Source organism: Solanum verrucosum, unplaced genomic scaffold, assembly GCF_900185275.1.
Source record: "Solanum verrucosum unplaced genomic scaffold, falcon-dt-bn FXZP01000032.1, whole genome shotgun sequence".
Classification (NCBI taxonomy): Eukaryota; Viridiplantae; Streptophyta; class Magnoliopsida; order Solanales; family Solanaceae; genus Solanum; species Solanum verrucosum.
This window is the reverse complement of record NW_026020569.1, coordinates 2,206,228-2,225,000: the sequence shown is the minus strand read 5'-3', so window position 1 is coordinate 2,225,000 and position 18,773 is coordinate 2,206,228. Positions and strand designations below refer to the sequence as shown.

The following is an 18,773-nucleotide window of genomic DNA, read 5'->3' as shown; positions in this document are numbered from 1 at the left end:
TGAATAAAGAATAGTGAACTATAAATTCAGGTGTGAAACGTGTACATTTAATATCTGATACTAATGCCGATTTGCCAAATAAATTAATATATTTATTTATTGAGTAATTAAATCTTGGGTGGTGATAATTTATTTTTATTTGCTTAATGAAAAAGAGAAATTAGATTTCTGGCTAGTTTTTGCCACTAATTAGGAACTGATTTGTCATTTGAAAACAAAGGGACTAAGTATTTGACAAGAAACGGAAAGAAAAACATGTGAATCTAATTTGAAAATCACTATATTACTTTTTACCATATCAATAGTGAGACTATTATGAAAACTTAACTTGAAATAAAATTGAATTATGTGTTTCAAGCTCATCTTTTAACCATAAAAAAATGTGTTGATTCTCTCACATACACACACACATATATATATATATATCCAAAACTCAATAAGCTATATATTCTTAAATAAAAAACTTATAAATTTGAAACTCTAGTGTTTGTGCATGGATTAATGGAAGACTTTCGTCTTATTCTTCCTCTCTTATATTTTTTAAAAAGAAATAAATAAATATTTGTTTACATAATTTTTTGAGAAAAAAGAAATGCCAAACAGGTTGAAAATTGAGCTCGAAGCAAAGTAGAGTTAGTAATTTAATAAGAGAACCCAGTGAAACTCCATGGACAAGTTGCACGAAAAGAACACATGCTAATAGACGTAAATAAAAATATATTACAAAATTTGGCATTAATTCTATGAGACATAATTTAAGCATCCAATCTAGGACTATGATATATTAAAACTCCTTAGTGAACCTTATAAAACATATGTATATAACAAGTACCATTTTGAACAAAAAACTTGACCTAGCCACCTAGGCTTATTTAAGATTGATTTTGATTTACCATATCATATCAAATCTAAGGAACATTAATGAAATAAGGGAAAAAAGTCTGATTTATTCATGTACTTTATGATTTGGAGCTGGTATATTCTCTGTTTAAAAATGGTTCATATATGTCTTTACCGTTATAAAATTGGCTCATATATATGCCCTTTTACTTAATCGACTAATATTTAATTAAATTAAAAATATATTTTTTTCTTTAATTTGAAAAAATGTCATGTGGCTTTTAAAATAGGGAAAATTGTACATAATGACAAACTATTAATTCAAATTAAATGGTATAACCACACTTTGATTTAATTGTGTCCTGTAGCAAACTGTTTGTCAGCGCCTCTCTCCCTCAAACTCTCGCTCGCCACTTTCCTCTCTCGCTCACTCCCTCTGTGCTTGCCTCTCTCGCTTTATACAACAGAATTGTATAAATTGCGTTTCTGTTTGTATAAAGCGAGAGAAAATTGTATATACACATGCAAATACATATATATTCGTCCTATACACTTATAATTATACAATAAAAATATTCCCCTGCCCAGTTCTCTTTTGTCTTTCTCTCTTTCTCGTTTTATACAACAGAATTGTATAAATTGCGTTTCTGTTTGTATAAAGCGCGAGAAAATTGTATATACACATGCGAATACATATATATTCATCCTATACACTTATAATTATACAATAAAAATATTCTCCCTGCCCAGTTTTATGTTTGTATAATATATAATTTATGTTTGTATAAAGCGAAAGAGAGAGTGATTTTTGATATACAAATATTTTTGTCAACGATTTATACAAACGAGAGGCTAACAACAATTTATACAAATGACTTGCCAACGAAATTATACAAATCTGAAGAAGAGCCAACGAATTATACAATTGCTTCTTTTTGTATATATGTATAGCGAAATAGACAGCTTTCAATTGTATATGTATAGAGAATTATACATATATATGTTTGCTATGGAGCGCAACTATGCAAACTTTGTTATAACATACAAATATGATTTTTTTGTTTGCTATATGTGAAAGTTGCTCGTTAAAATACCCACCCAATAACTTTTCACCATGCCCAACCGACCCAATTAGAAACAAAACCCCCCACCCATTTAAATAAACCAGACCCATTTCATTCCATTGTCTCCCCAATTGGAAACAAAAACCCCTAGGGGTGTATCTAGAGGGGGGGGTGAGTTCACATATCTATATTTAAATATTTTTTTAACATATAAAACTACTATATATGATCTAAAGAGGGTTCACGTGAACGACACCCCCTTAGATAAGCCCCTGTTGGCGGCTCCAATATTCTGCAAAAGCCATTTTTTATTCAATAAAATTTACTAAAGGTGAATCTATGGCACATGACACACCCACGAATAGGAAAGAGGAAGATAGGCGAGCTCACACACACAAAACAATGCATTTCAGTTCAATTTGAACCGTTACAACAATTTATTGCCATTGAAGATCAGTTTTAGTAGAAGCTTGCTTGTTCACCAATTTCTCTGAGACAGATTAAAAAAATTAAGCAATTTATAAGAAAAAAGGTACCACTTTTGTCAGAAAATTTAAAAAGCTAATAGATCAAAATACTACCTATTGTAAGCTTTAAATGGGTTCCCAGTTGGGGAGACAATGGAATGAAATGGGTTTGATTTATTTAAATGGGTGGGGTTTTTTGTTTCCAATTGGGGAAACAATGGAATGAAATGGGTTTGGTTTATTTAGATGGGTGGGGTTTTTGTTTCCAATTGGGTTGGATGGGCATGGTGCAAAGTTATTGAGTGGGGTATTTTAAAAGCAACATGACATTTTCTCAAATTAAAAACAAAATAAATGAAATTTTAATTTATTTAATAGTGATCTGTTAAGTAAAAGGGTATATATTAGCCATTTCTATAACGACAAGGAAATATATGAGCCATTTTTTAAACGGAGGATATATCAACTCCAAATCATAAAGTTCATGGGTAAATCAAGCCCTTTTCCATGAAATAATGAAAGAAATTAAAGTAATGTGTACCTCTAATTAAGGTCATACTTGTATTTTCAATTAAAAATTGAGAATTATGAGGAAATTTCCCATATAATTCAGTATTATGCCATTTTTTCCATCCGAGTTGATAAAATTTCAAAGCTTTTTTCCCTTTTATTTAAATTCAACGACTAGTTGCTGACCTTGTGACACTATAAATTTGCAACGTTGATTAGGTCTTCGAATTTTTTTAGCTAAACGGCATATAATTTATCATTTGTACGACGCAACAACTAGCCCAATTGTTGTTTCCTATAGTTGAAATTTCAAATATATTTGAGGGCCAGGGAAACATGTGCCGTGCCCAAAGCATCCAAAAAAAGTTGAATTTTTGAAGTCAACCCTCCCAAGTCATCGATTTGAACTGGTTGAATAGTATAATTTCTCGGTTTCAATTTGTTTATTTTAGCCCATTTAAAGAAATGTAATTTTTATTTCTAGCAATTCTTTAATTTCATCTTTACATACGACATGATATGTTCAAAATAATAAAATTATAACACTACAAATAAATTAAAACCAAATGAATAGTATTTTTGAATATTGGAAAGCAGAGTCCTTTAAATAACTGACCATAAGAACCAGGGACTACCAAGTACCAACCAAATAATTGCTTTTACAATAGGGCAAAAATTAAGAGATAATGGAGTTCTTCAACAGAGCTAAAGTTGTTCGGCTCAAAGGTCATCTTGGCAAGTACCTTGTCGCCGATGATGACGAAAAAACCGTCCGTCAAAGCCGTAACGGGTCATCAAAAAAGGCACGTTGGATGGTCGAAATGGTCCAAGGCAATCCTCACCTCATTCGTCTCCGGAGTTGCAATGACAAATATCTATCGGCATCTGAGGACGCTTTCCTCCTTGGCATGACAGGTAAAAGAGTACTCCAAGCATTACCAGGTAGCGCGACGGATGGTTTAATTGAATGGGAGCCAATAAAGGAAGGATATCAAGTGAAATTAAGGACAAGAGGAGGAAAATTCTTGAGGGCTAATGGAGCTACACCTCCATGGAGAAATTCTGTAACTCATGATTTACCTCATAGAACTGCTACACAAGATTGGGTATTATGGGATGTGGATGTGATTGATATATCTGTACTGGATTCTGAATCCTTACAGAGTTATCCTTCAACTCTATCGAGCTTCTCTTCTTTTGCAGAGGATGATTTTACAGATTATTCAAACATTCGTCGGTCTGTTTCTGAAATTCCTAGCTGTCCATCAATTTCATCAGATCGTTCTTCATGTTCAAGTTCCAGACAGGTATGACAATTAGTGGTCACAAATGGATGGGTTGGATTAAATTTGAATGAGTCAAAATCAATAAATGAGTTATAGGCCCATTCGAGTTTAATTGAGTAAACAAATGTGTCATAATTCAATCGTACGAATTGGGAAATTGATTGATTTCACACTTTTGAATATTTTCTTCAATTTATTTTACTTTTGTTTTGGCTAGTTCAACTGATGCTTCCTTTGATCTATGAATGTAGAATGGCATGGAATTTTTCGACAGAGCTGAAGCAGTTAGACTTCAGAGCCATCTCGGAAAGTACCTACTGGCGGATGAAGACGAACAAACTGTTCGACAGAGCAGAAACGGATCATCGCACAGGGCGCGATGGACAGTCGAATTAGTTGCCGGAAAAAACAATTTAATTCGACTAAAAAGCTGCTATGGGTTGTACCTAACAGCAACTGAGCAGCCATTTCTTCTGGGAATGACTGGTAAAAAGGTTCTTCAAGCACTTTCAACAAAGAATATGGATGGGTCAATTGAATGGGAGCCAATAAAAGAAGGATTTCATGTGAAGCTTAGAACAAATGAAGGGAAATATTTGAGGGCTAATGGAGCTACACCACCTTGGAGAAACTCTGTAACACATGATGTTCCTAACAGGACAGCTACTCAAGATTGGGTTATGTGGGGAGTAGAAGTTGTGGATATTACTAATTCAGCTACTACTGAATCAGTATCAAGGTGTTTATCGCCAGCGTCAAGTTTTAATTCTGTGCTCGATGATTATACAACTTCTCCTGATACTGGATCCCCAAATGTCGTAAACTACCAATCCAGGAGGTCTATGAACACACCCGTGAAAAAGGTACTATATTTTTCAATGAGTTCAACTTCTATAAATTGTCTGTGTAAGTTAATTCTAGGTTTTCTTTAAAAAATAAGTGAATTTAGTAATCTGAAAAATAAAATCATGAATAACATGCAATAATAGGCTAAATTGCGTCAATAATGTGAATATGTTTAATCCATTTTACATTAGCAACGGTGGCAAATATCTTGTTTTCTTCCACTAGGCCACGTACTAGTCAACAACCTAATTTGGTAAAGTCAACATGCAAGGCTGGAATATTTCCTTTTGTTATGTCGATCAATTGTAGTAATTTGAAAATATTTATATCGAATCTTCAATTGTCAAAATCATTAAAAAGGTTAACGTCTAAAGTGACAGCAGGATTTATAAAAAGTAAAAATTAGGCAAATGACATAGTATAAGAAAGAAATTACTTCTTTTCCCTACTCTTTCATTAATTACCAAAAATCCATTTTTTTAGTACTTTTCGGATACATAATATAGCAGTGTGGATACTTAATATAGCAGCGCGGATACTTTAATTAATAACGGGTGGATACTTAAATTATTAAGTTGTTAGCAGCACATATACTTAATTAACGGCGGATGCATAATATAGCAGCGCGGATACTTTAATTAATAACGGGCGGATACTTAAATTATTAAGTTGTTAGCAGCACAGATACTTAATTAACGGGCAGATGCATAATATAGCAGTGCGGATACTTAAACTAATAAAGTATCCGGTTAAGTTGAATTGGGGGAAAATAAGGGATTTTTGTATTTTAGTAAAAGAGTAGGGAAATATTGAGAATAGGTAAAGAAGTGTTGTGTATTTAAGTAATTTTTCCTAAAAAAAAAGTTAGGGCCTCCTTGGAGAGTTAATTTGTAATTGAATTTAGTGTGCAATTGAACGTAGTCATACAGTTTGACATACCAGTTAAGTAATTATTTGATCACCATGATATTGAGTGTAATTGAGGGGAGAAATTACCGCTAATTCTCGGGGGTGGGGGCCTGGGGCAAAGATCAAATTATTTTTCTAAAAAATATTTGTAGGGCCTAGGGACAAAGATCAAACTGTATTTAAAAGAAAATATTTGTGGGGCGTAGGAAAAGATCAAATTATAGGCGGGGTGAGACGGAGAGTGGGGTTCGAAGGTGGCGGGGTTGGGATAGTAAAGGAGTGGGGGTTGGGAGGATTGAGTGTATGGAAAGGAAATAATAAACTTGAAATACTATCATTTATGCGTATTTTTCCTACTTTTCTTAAATATGTCATTTTCCTCTTATTTTTAAAGAACTTGTTTTCCTAGAAGGCAATGTACAAAATATATATACAACATAAACTCCTTTCAACTTATTAATTTACCTGTTTCAACTTATTTGTCTTACTTATATTTTTAGTTCATTCTAAAAAGAATAAAAAAAAATTCTATTTACAACTCACATACATTCTAAATATGTTTAATTTAATGCAACAAAATTCAAAAAATTTCTTTACTTTTTTAAAATTAAATTTTGTTCAAGTCAAAATGAGATAACAAATTAAAACTTGAGATTACTATTTTCATCTCTCATGTGACATACCTTTAATAGCCATTAGTGAACGCCTTTAGCTTCCATTGTTAGTTTCTTCATAAATTTCCAGATCTTTTTTCCCGTCCATCCACATGGAACATTCTTTCTAAATACTCAAAGAATCACGGATACAGGTGGATTTCTATATTTTTAAAAACAAAAATCAGTTTTATAAAGCCTTGTTTGATCATTGCAATTGCAATTTTTCTTTTGTAAATCTCATTGCAGAATTCTGGGATGGAATTCTTCCAGAAAGCCAAATCGGTTAGGCTAAAAAGTCGCCATGACAAATTCTTATTAGCAGATCCTGATCAAGAAACCGTGTACCAAGATCGCGATGGAACTTCCCAGAGTGCAAAATGGACAATTGAATTCCCTGAAGAAGTCGAAAATGTCATCAGGTTGAAGAGTTGCTATGGAAAATATCTAACAGCCACAGATGATCAATTCCTTTTTGGTGTCACGGGTAGCAAAGTTGTTCAGAGTTTGCCTAGAAAGTTAGATTCCTCAATTGAGTGGGAACCAATGAAGGATGGATTCCTAGTGAAGCTTAAAACCAGATATGGGAATTATTTACGCGCAAATGGTGGATTACCCCCTTGGAGAAATTCAATTACACATGATATACCTCATAGACACCACGATTGGATCTTATGGCAAGTGGATATTGTTGAAATACTGCCTGAATCTGAAATTGTTGCACAATCACGATTGGACGATAATTCCAGCTCTTCTTTTCATTTTACATCCCCTACATATCCTGGGAATGAGGTTAGTTTACTCGAAAAACAGCTAGTCTTTGTTCTTCAATCATACTGCAAGATGAGATTGTTATTTATTACTCCACTATTTAATTTACAGTCAAGAGATGCATTTGATGCTTCCACGGTGAAGTCTGAAGGTCGGTTGATCTATTACCATGTGGCTGATGAAAATGGATATGCAAATGATGCAGTGGAAGGGCCATCTTTTCAATTCAAAGGGCATGGGGTAGGGGAGCTGACTCAAAAGTTGGAGGAAATAACAGGGCTGGATAATATTACTGTCTGTTCGCGAAACAAGTTCAATGGGAATCTATATCCACTCCGTTTAGCATTGCCTCCAAACAACGCGGATATGAATGTTGTGGTAGTTCCTGCATCAGCCAAAAGTTAGTGAATTTACCATCTCCGTGTGAAAGAAGTTTCATATTTGATCAGTTCCTCGAGAAACGAAGCTGTACATTTCTCTTTTTCTTTTTTCATGTCTCAAGCTGGTAAATTTGCCGAGATTGTTAGATACATTTTTTTTTATTGCTATTTTCACAGTGGCAGTTGCAATGTTATTTGGTTTTTTCATTCATGAGCAGAAGTCCGTACAAACAATTATTTTTTGTAGTGGAAAAACTAATATCAGATGGTCTCTACTGGTTATGCAACGCTCCTAGATGCTACAGATGCATGCCTGGAGCACTAACACACGCTATTGGTTAAGTTTTGCATCTGCTCAGTATAATAACTGCAGATTTTGTTTGAGATAACAAAATTTTAATGAGTTTAGACTAGAACCATGGGCGATTTTGAATGTATGAACCAAATCGGTAAAATCCATACCAGAAACAAAATCTTTATAGTATTTGGTTTCCTATAAAGTATATCATTCTAACTGATGAACCACCTGCCTCCTTGCTATGAAGTGTTCTCTTCTCTGGCTGTGTTAGCCTCATTTTATATCTATTTGACGACAGTAGCTTGTGCTGACGTGCAGCTGGAAGAGAATTGATTGCAGATATTCTTACATCCAAATAGTCCGTGGTGAAGACCATGTGATTGTGAAACACTACCCCTGGGCCCTGGCTACTGGATTGAGGTATGATGCATTTGTACAGAATCGAATACAAATTTAGCATGCAACCGTTGTAACGTGGTATTCTTGTATGTTAGTCTGCCTTCTTACTTCCCTGCTTTTCTATTTCCAGTTCTAGCTTCTTATTTTTATCTCGTTTTGTTGTTCTTCAACTTTAGTTGTTATAGAAATTATTATTCAACTACATTCTTTTCCTCTTTTGCAACTTGATATTCTCTTCTTTTGTCTAAAGCTGAAGAAAGGAAAAATTTAGAAAAAACTCATAAACAACAAAATACTCATTATGTCAATTATTACAACATTCACAATAAAGGAAAAAACAAACTGAACAGATCAAAATGCAAATTGCTTTCATTTACTTTCTCAATAGACATACAACTAAATTCTCATACAACAACAAATTCTTGAAAGAAAAAACTCCTGGCTTCTCTAAAAAAAATTCCAAGAGACAATGTGTGGAAATCAATCAATTATACACCGTAATCCTAAAGTAAAATACGTGTGATTGCGATCATCACACCAAATATAAATGCCTAACATCCATTGCACGACTAGTAAGAATATTGTCAACAGGAGCACAAGCCTCGAATGTTGATGATCCACCGTTGTATAGAAAGAATGGATCTTTCAGCAACTCTTCTGCAGACGGCCTAACAGACATAGGAAGCATACACTTCTCAATAATATCTTTCACTCTGTAGTCCTTCACCTTTCCGAGAGACACAGGCTTTACACCAGTGTACACTTTCTTAAATATATGCATCTGATTGCTACACTCCATATATGGATATTCACCGGTAACCATCTCAAGAAGACACATCCCGAATGAATATACATCAACCAACTCGTTGTATTCTCCATCGTAGCACTCTGGAGCCATGAATTCAGGGGTACCTTTAGCCTCTTTCTCTTTCACAAAATCACCATTCATAATACGAACAGCCAGCCCAAAATCTCCTAGTGTAACTTGCTTCCCATCACTAGCAACGAGCACATTGTCACACTTGATGTCTCGATGAATGATCTTAGGGCTCTGGCTATGGAGAAAACACAAACCTTGAAGAATCTGTCTTCCCCAATTCTTGATACTCACCAAATCAACACCAACACCAACACCATTATGAATATACTTTTTCAAGCTGCCCGAGGGGAATAACTCCGTGATCATGTTGAAAATTTTGGACTCTGAATCAAACCAATAATGGTAACACTTAATAATTCTTTCATGGTTTAAGGACTTCAACAGAGTAGCTTCTTCAACGAACAATTTTTCATCATCTTCATAATAAACTATTTGGTTCCATGCGATTTCAACTTGCTGAACACGATCCCATCCAATGTAGACTTCTTTGGAAGCGCCTCCACCCAACAACTGATCATATCTAATGTACCTACCACAAGGAGATTTCTCTACAACTCTGTACAACTCGTAATCCATTGTGCAACACTAACAATAACTCAAATTCATGTTTGAAGAAATTAAAAAATATGAGGTGATGAAAGTAATGCTAAGGGTTACCTATATATATATACACGTTATATAGTCCTAGTTAGAATTGGTTAGGAAACACAAAAAACTTTTGTTTGGCGGTAAAGGCTTCCTTATTATGTATCCTTATTTGAGTTGGGTTGGGAAAAAGGAAGAGATTAGGACTTGGAAAAGTTTCTAAATTCTTTATAAAAAATAATAATTAGATTAATTTATTTAAAACTTAATTAATCTTTCTATTTATTTTTACTTGTATTACTTTTGGCCTATCAATAGAGCAACATATTTATTATTTTGAAGAGAAAAAAAAAAACTCAAATAGGATAGTACTTTCTCAATTAGGAGTTTACTTTCAATATTTTTTTATAAAATGGTTAAAAAATGATTATCCTAATAACTCAATAGTAATAGATCAATAAACATTGTTTTTTATTCGATTTCGATCGGTTCAGTTCTTCGCATACTTACCCACACCCATCTCAACTTTCTATGTGTAACTATGTTTAAACTACAAATTCAATAATATTTTAATATGTTTCATATTCAAAGTTTTATTTGATTTCTTAAAAGCTAAAATTTCAAACAAATTAAAAAGAATGAAACCCGCTTAGCCCCGTTACGACCCCTATTTGTTAAGCGGGCTGACCGTTAGTGGGAACAGATGGACTCTGATCGCCAATTGGATAACTGTGCCGCCGTCTGCTTCCTAGCCGGCGATTATGCCGATGGCCACCAACAAGATAGACGGAAAATCTGCTCGAACTGTGATAGGCCAGTAAAAGTTTGTTTATGCAACATAATCCCATCGGAGCCGATAACCACTGTTACTCGAATCGTAATTCTTCACCACCCTCACGAGCAGCGCCACAAGCTTGCTACGGTTCCTGTTCTATCCAAGTGCCTCGACAATTGCGATGTTATTGTTGGACGGAGATTACGCTACGGTGTTTGCGACATTCTCGATTCTCTCCATGATGATGCTCTTCGAAACCCTAATTTCACCAGCAGAGCTATTTATCTATTTCCTGGTATGAACTGTTTGAATAATTATCTTGTGTAGTTCCCATATGTGCTTATATTGATAAATTGTTTGAGGGCAAGTATGAACAAAATTTATTACTTAAGCTAAAGACTTCAAAAACTCATATTGTATAAGTATCTTGAGTTTTTGTTGTTGTCTCTTGATAATTTATTTGAGATTAGTGCTATCTCGTGATTCCCTCGACAGCTTGACCCGCAGCAGATTACTTTTATCTAACTGAATTCCATGAATGTTTTTATGTGGGCAGACATCTATGTGTTGACAAAAAGTTTGATTTTTTCTTGGTAGCCGTGGTGTCTAGGTTAGATTGATATTTGAAAGAAAGAAAACAGAAAATGCTCCCACAATTGGAAGATGATTCACCACTAAGCAGAGAAAACAAGAAAAAATATTTACTTTTGTAGGTAAAAGCAGTGTTATCAAAGGCGCGCTTTAAGCGCTCTTAAACCCTGAAGCGAGGCTCAAAACGTGTTGAGCGCTTCGCCTCGCTTTATGTGCGCTTCAGTGTCGTCATCAAGGTTCAAAGACAAACTTTTCCTTGCCAATGAGCCTCTTATGAAGAATTGACACTAAACAATTGATATTTTACTTTATAATTAAAAAAATTCAATTTCATTAGTCATATATTTGTCATTCATGTTTATAATTATTAGTCTTGGACTAAACATATATATTTGTATTTTTTCTCCCTTTGCACGTTTTTCCATTAAAGCCCACACTTTATTTGCACTTAAAGCCCCCACGGACCTTAGAGCTTTTTTGCGCTTTTCGCCTTTGATAACATTGGGTAAAAGGAAAGCCATAATGCATAGGTTCGTGCTTATGGAAAATTCATTACTTTTAATCTGGTATTATCGTGTGTGGCTTCTCTATGTACAAAGCTAATGGTACCTGGAAGATGAGACTGATGGTTACTGAAATAAAATCATCTTGAGGACAGAAGCTTTTGTTCTCTCCATGTGAGTAGAGAATATTGGGATCTTGGAACTATGGTCCTCCATGATATTTGTGTGAGCTTTGTGGAGTTGTTTATATGTTAATTATATATTAAAATAAACAATAGATTTTAAGGTTTCACTTGGATTCAAATTATCCTTTTGATTTGCTACTCAAGTATATAATCGTCTTTTTGTATTTACGGTTAGTTTTCCTCCCATTACATGTATATGTTCTTAACTGTTCTCTTCACTTGTGCTTTACTTCACCGAGGCTCATTCCTCAGACTGCACTTTTCTCTTAAAGCTTCAGTAGACTTTAGTGCCTTTCCCCTTTGACAATAATACCAAAATAAATTCTTAAAAAAGAAAAAGATACTGAATGTGGTCATATAGTTAAGCTTAAACACGACTAATTGTTTATTGGTTGGCATACTGGAAGGCCAAGCTCTGTCTATTTAGGGCTAGAACTCAATCATCCTTGGACAAAATTTCTTTTGACTATTTATCTGGATCCTCATGCCATAATTATTCCATCACGTCTAATGAAAATAATTTGTAAATAATCACATTTTCAATATACACCAATCCTTGGGGTGGCACTCTCATTCCCCCACCTCCCAAACCTGCAGGATACGTGCCAAGAGAAACAATATTCTTCCTTTCCTTTATTTCTCTCAGATTTTTTTATCTGGTTGTTGAACTAATGGAAATATTTTCATGTGATCGTGGCTTTTCCAGGTGCTGATACTTCACCATCTCAGGAAATCAACCATTGGAAGTCCTCTAAAAATAATGTAGAGATGACTAATTATGTCTTGATTGCTTTTGATGGAACTTGGAAGCATGCCCGAGAGATGATGCGAGCAAGCTTATCTTTTCTGTCCAAGTTTGCTGTTCAGGTTCACTTAGACTATGATATTGGCAATGACGGTGGGACGATCTTCAATTCTGATTTAATTCTTAGGAAGGAACCGTTTAGTGGGTGCATGAGTACCATGGAGGCAGTAGCGCATTGCTTACGGATCCTTGAGCCTAATGGAATCAGTATAGAGTCAAATTTGATAGAGGTTTTAAGAAGTATGGTTAAATTTCAGGCTTCTTTCTTCAAGCCTATGAAACCTAGGCCAAAATTGATAAAGGGAGGACGAGAGGGAAAAATATAATTGCTCTGTTCCATTTTCTGTGTTTTTGAAGCAACATTTAGCACAAGGATTGCCTCGAAGCTCTTTTGATTATCACGTGCCAGACTGATCAATCCATCTGCCTGTACGTGATTACTTATCCAAATTTCACAGGTTTCAACTTTCAATTCATATATAGTACTGATGATTCTTATTGTGAAATTCTATGTCCCGATTGAGTAATAGGCATGGTAACGAGGTGCTCTGATGGGATTATCTTAATTCTTCAGTTGCTGAAAACCTTGTCAGGCGGTGGCTTTGATGGGTTGGGGTATATGGCAGTATCCTTCTTATGCTGAAGCAAGTGAAGCTTGAGATTACCTAGGACGTCAAGATTGTCACATGTTGAGCTCCTTACTGTATCTCAAAGTATTCTGAAATCAATTACTGGTCATTTACACCAATTTTATAAAGATTGCCATAAGATGTTTGGGCAACGGAAATTCTTTTGAACATTTTTATGATCAGTATATGATATCTACATATGGAACCTCACCTGGTCGTGAAAGGGTTAAATACTTTGGTAGTACCACATGATTATGCAGCAGTTTGCTCTAATGCTGTTTTGCTCCAACTGCAATGGCATCTGTTTGAGGTCAAATTTCTGTAATGTCAGCTTGGGAAATCTGAAGTTGTGGCTTGGATTCCTTCGATAAGCACTTGGATGCAGCTAAGGAGCTGACAAGACATACCTAGCACAGCTAGCTGTGTAGTTTTCTTATATATTCAGGCAGTTGGCCGATGTTCTTCAATCTAGACATGCCACAAGTTCTAGCTGTCAAGTCTTTGAAGGTTTTACTTTATTTGCTTCAAATGGAACTTTAAAGTTGGTTTTCAGAGTACTTTTTAGTTTGAATAACATTATCCGTTTAAGTGGTGGTGGTGTATTATTGCTTCATATTAGCTTCAATTCCTTCATTGGGTTTCTGCACTTACAGATCACGAACTATTCAAATCAAATTTGATAGGTATAATTATAAAAGAACACTCATGGATGAGTGTGAGGGTCTTGGACACTCAGGTTCAAGCTCTAGAAATGAAGAAACTCCAATAAAGCATGTTTCATTCCTTGGTAAATTCTACACTGCGTGAATCATGATTAGTCGAGCTACTAGGTTTCTGTGGTAGCACTCAAGTTTTATTAGTTTGCCACACCAGTACAAGTTATTTTCTTTGGTACCACACGACCCAGTTGGTAGCCAATTCGAGTTTTAAGCTTTTCTTCGCAGGGACTCAATGGCTCTTTAGACCTCCGGCCACATTCTTCCTTGACAATGTGCGCTTATGAACTGTCTAAGCAACGCCCGTGTCCTAGTGAGAGCCAACAACAGCTTCCAAATATGGAAATGGTGCATGTCTATGGCAGAAAAGTGCAACAATATGCGTCAACTCAAAGCTATCCACGCCATTTACATTACCCTCGGTCTTCACCGCAACACTTACTCCGTCAGCAAGCTCCTCGATTTTTGTGCCCTTTCAAATTCCGGCGACCTTTCCTACGCCTCACGGATCTTCGACCAGGTTCAAACTCCCAATACGTTCCTCTACAACGCCCTTATCCGGGCCTACTCTAGCAGCTCACAACCCCAATTTTCCCTCAATTACTTCAATCTCATGGTACAAACCAATAACGCTGCGGCTCCTGATAACTTCACATTTCCCTTCCTCCTCATCGCTTGCGCTAACGGTCCTTTGGAAGTGGAGGGTAAACAAATACACAGTTGGATAATCAAGAATTCCTTTTCTGCGTCAAATGCACATGTACAGACTGCATTAATTCGGTTTTACACGAACTGCAAAGCATTGGATGATGCTCGTAAGGTGTTTGATGAAATTACTGACATTGATGTTATTCAATGTAATGTTCTTATGAGTGGACACCTTCAAAGCGGACTAGCAAAGGAGGCATTGAGTATTTTTCAAGATATGTTGGGGCGTGGAGTTGGTCCAGATGAGTACTGTGTGACCACAGCACTTGCTGCCTGTGCTCAGTTAGGTGCTCTTGAGCAAGGAAAATGGATTCATGAGCATGCTACAAAGAGTGAGTGGTTGGAATATGATGTTTTTATCGGCTCTGCTCTTGTTGATATGTATGCTAAGTGTGGGTGTATTAACATGGCTTCTGAGGTATTCGAGAGCATGCCTACGAGGAATAAGCATTCGTGGGCAACAATGATTCGAGGGTTCGCTGTCCATGGTTGTCCTGAGCTAGCAATAAGCTGTTTGGAGAGGATGCAGGTGGTTGATGGGCTTAAGCCTGATGGTGTTGTCATTCTGGCAGTTTTAGCAGCATGTGCACATTCAGGGCTTCAGAAAGAAGGTCAAGGTTTGTTGGATGAGATGGAATCTTTATATGGCGTTACACCGGAACATGAGCACTTCAGCTGTGTAGTGGACTTGCTATGCAGAGCTGGCCGATTGGATGACGCACTTAAGCTTATTAGAAGGATGCCAATGAAACCGCGGGCCTCTGTTTGGGGGGCATTGTTAAGTGGTTGCCGAAATCACAACAACGTGAATCTTGCAGAACTTGCTGTCAAAGAGATTTTGTTGGTAGAAGATAGCAATGAAGCTGAAGAAGATTCTGCTTATGTTCAACTATCAAATATATATTTAGCAGCTCGACAATGTGATGATGCACGTCGAATCAGGAGGAGAATTGGTGACCGAGGGCTCAGGAAGACACCTGGGTACAGTGCAATTGAGATTGATGGGATGATTAATGAGTTCATATCTGGAGATGTTTCCCATGCATGTCTAGCTGACATTCATAAGGTGCTTGATCTAACTTATCTAGATCCCGAAATTGACAACCTAGTATAGCATGAACAAGTTTACTTCTGTGCCATATAGGATATCATGAATATGGGGCATAATATTGTTGTAAGGGGCATTTATTTGGAGATCTATTGACTTGCACTATAAAGCTAAATTTGTTATGTGTTGTATCCTCAGCACCATCCTCTAATATTTCTCAAATTATCTGAGCAAAGGCAAGGATCTATTCTGGATATTTTCATAGTTTGGAAACAATGAATAATGGCATCATTAAATATATACCAAATTCATTTGCAAAATAACTATTCAGTACAATATTAGCATGAAAACCTTAGTAGGTTCGGTTAGTTGGTTGACTACTTGAATTTTCATTTTGTTGGTGTGGGTTCATTCCCTTCTCCTACCTCCAAAAAAAAAAGTAAAAAGAAGTTATAATATTAGCGTTAAATTGTATATTTTGATTTATCTACAAGTTTATAATAATATGTTTTTATTAGAAGTGGTTTGTAATCATCCATAGACTTTGTTTTTAAAATTTGAAATATTACAAGAAGATTATTTCAAATAAATGTTTGCTTATTATTAAACTTAAACAGTTTTTTACTCATAAAAACATCAATTATATTTTCCTTTTGCTTTGTGTATGTATGAGTAGACTGCATTAATTGGTCGGTGCCCACAAAATTACAGGCTGGAATTGGCCTCTATTCTATACATTTGATGTGATGGTCAACTAAGACTCCTATTCACTGGCCACGGCTCACCCCAATCACCAATCTTTTCTTTTCTTCTCTTCTTTCAGTAGTATTATTTTGCTTTGGGCAAACTCATCGGTGGCCACCTAAAATTGACACTAATTTTCACTTAGACACCTTAACTAAGCTTCGTTCATTTTAGACACCTCATGTCATGTCTTGTTGTGTCAATTTGACACTTTCTGCTGAGATGGCATAGCAAGTGTGCTACACTCACTGGACGCGCGTGAGAGCCTCATTTTACCAAATTTTAATTTTTTTTTTCTTCTTCTTCTTCCGCATTTTTTGGCTACCATTTTCCAAGCTTAAATCTTGCCATGGTGAAATAAATTTGACAATGCCACAAACAAAAAGTGAATTCTAGCGCCCATAAATTTTAAGCTTAAGTACTTTCACTTATTTTGTTGTCCTGCTTCCTCCTCAAAATAATTTGAGAAAATCAACATAAATTTCAAGAAGAAAAACACACACTAAAAAATGGCAAGAAATCATATTTTCAATTAGGGAGAAAGGACGGATTTACCCCCGAACTTTAATAAATTGTACGTATATGCCCTCCGTTATACTTTCCGTCCACATAAGCCCCTACCGTCCAATTATAGGTACACATATACCCCTCTCACTAACGGACCCCTAATTTCTTACACGTGTCTTAATCCTATTGAACTACCCGTTTGACCCTTTTTTTTAACCCATAACCCAATACCCACCCAATTTCCTCTAAAAGGAATCCTAATTAAAAGACCCAGAATATGATGTTGAAATTGTTGGTGGTGGTGCTAATGATGCCGGTGTTTCAACAAACACCTCATCCTCCTCCTTCAGCGACTCACACCTATACTCATAATCATACCCATATTCCTCAGCGGCTTGTAGCTCAACCCTAGCTGCCTCATCCGAAGCCAAAACCAACCACCTCTTGATCTCCTCCCTCCTCGCCACCGAACGCCTTCATTTTTGTCTAACCATAAAACCTGACACCGGTCCAAAAACCGCCATGAACGCCGCCACCACCAAGCTCGAGAGAAACCCTAGATCCCCTCCCACGAGCATTTACCCAAACCCACAAACAACAACAGATCACATCCAAACCTTAATCCTTCCAAATTCATAGAGCTCTATACCACCCTTCCACCGATCACAATGTTGAAAATACTCCACCACACAAAGATCAAAACTTTGCATGCACACAAACTTCAATCAACCAAAATTGTGGAGAAATCGAGAGAGGAAAGTGCAATAAAGTCACTGGAAGAGAGAAGATTCAGATCCAAAGAGATTTTTTATTCTCCTAGAACGGGAATTTAGGGGATTTTTTTAAAGTTTGAAGTTTAGGGGAAAATTGAAAAAGGAAACTAAATAATAGGATATATCTTAGAGGAAATTGGGTGGGTATTAGGTTTATAGGGCGGGTAGTTGGTTTATGGGTTAAAAAGAAAGGTCAAACGGGTAGTTGATTAGATTTAAGACACGTGTAAAAAATGAGGGGGCCGTTAGTGAGAGGGGTATGTGTGTACCTATAATTGGACGGCAGGGGCTTATGTGGACACAAAGTATAACGGAGGGCATAGACGTACCATTTATTAAAGTTCAGGGGTAAATCCATCCCTTCTCCCTTTTAATTATCAAATTCTACATTCACAACAAACAATTTTAGCATTCCAATCCATTTGTATGCCTTCTCACATCATAATCACAGAAAAAGTCCAAATCAAATAGATAAGCTATATAATTTTTAGTAGAAAGTTTGGGACTCCATATTTATGTACCAAAGAACCAATTTTTGACTTGCATTGACCCAGAAATTCAAAAAAAAAAAAGGAAGAAAAAAAAACCCCAAAAAGGTCAAGCAAATGCATTACCACATTCACCAAATCAAGCATTCAAACATCAATATATTAGAAGAAAGACGTTCTTATCTCACAACATTCACAAAGTGATAAAAACAAACAAAAAACAGCTTCTTCTTTTGACACATTTGGGTGAGGGAGGGTCGGGGGTGGTGGTGGGTGGAGAAGAAAATATGGGTGAGAGAGAGGGGTTGGGGTTTGAGGTGGGGGTGGGTAGTAGAGAAGACAATTTGGGGTGGTGTGCATATGATTTTCTTTTTATTAAAAGTGGTTTTTTTTTTTAATTATTTAGTTAAAGA

The 18,773-nt window shown here is 35.9% G+C and overlaps 4 protein-coding genes across 4 annotated transcripts; 3 read left to right on the top strand and 1 right to left on the bottom strand.

Annotated features, from left to right (window-relative positions):
* Positions 1-3,545: 3,545 nt before the first annotated feature.
* Positions 3,546-7,752, top strand: LOC125811108 (uncharacterized). The gene is made up of 4 exons (XM_049490602.1): positions 3,546-4,188; positions 4,419-5,021; positions 6,825-7,367; positions 7,458-7,752. Exons 1-4 carry the CDS (start codon positions 3,568-3,570, stop codon positions 7,749-7,751), a joined length of 2,061 nt encoding a protein of 686 aa, XP_049346559.1. The 5' UTR covers positions 3,546-3,567; the 3' UTR covers position 7,752.
* A 1,203-nt stretch (positions 7,753-8,955) lies between these two features.
* On the bottom strand, positions 8,956-9,879 carry LOC125810985 (serine/threonine-protein kinase WNK8-like). Its single transcript, XM_049490480.1, has one exon. It carries the CDS (start codon positions 9,877-9,879, stop codon positions 8,956-8,958), a length of 924 nt encoding a protein of 307 aa, XP_049346437.1.
* A 662-nt stretch (positions 9,880-10,541) lies between these two features.
* LOC125811140 (uncharacterized) lies at positions 10,542-13,179 on the top strand. The gene is made up of 2 exons (XM_049490635.1): positions 10,542-10,958; positions 12,649-13,179. Exons 1-2 carry the CDS (start codon positions 10,592-10,594, stop codon positions 13,071-13,073), a joined length of 792 nt encoding a protein of 263 aa, XP_049346592.1. The 5' UTR covers positions 10,542-10,591; the 3' UTR covers positions 13,074-13,179.
* Positions 13,180-14,358: 1,179 nt separating this feature from the next.
* LOC125810921 (putative pentatricopeptide repeat-containing protein At3g28640) lies at positions 14,359-15,914 on the top strand. Its single transcript, XM_049490424.1, has one exon. The coding sequence runs from the start codon at positions 14,376-14,378 to the stop codon at positions 15,912-15,914; it is 1,539 nt and encodes a 512-aa protein (XP_049346381.1). The 5' UTR covers positions 14,359-14,375.
* The last annotated feature ends 2,859 nt before the right edge of the window (positions 15,915-18,773 follow it).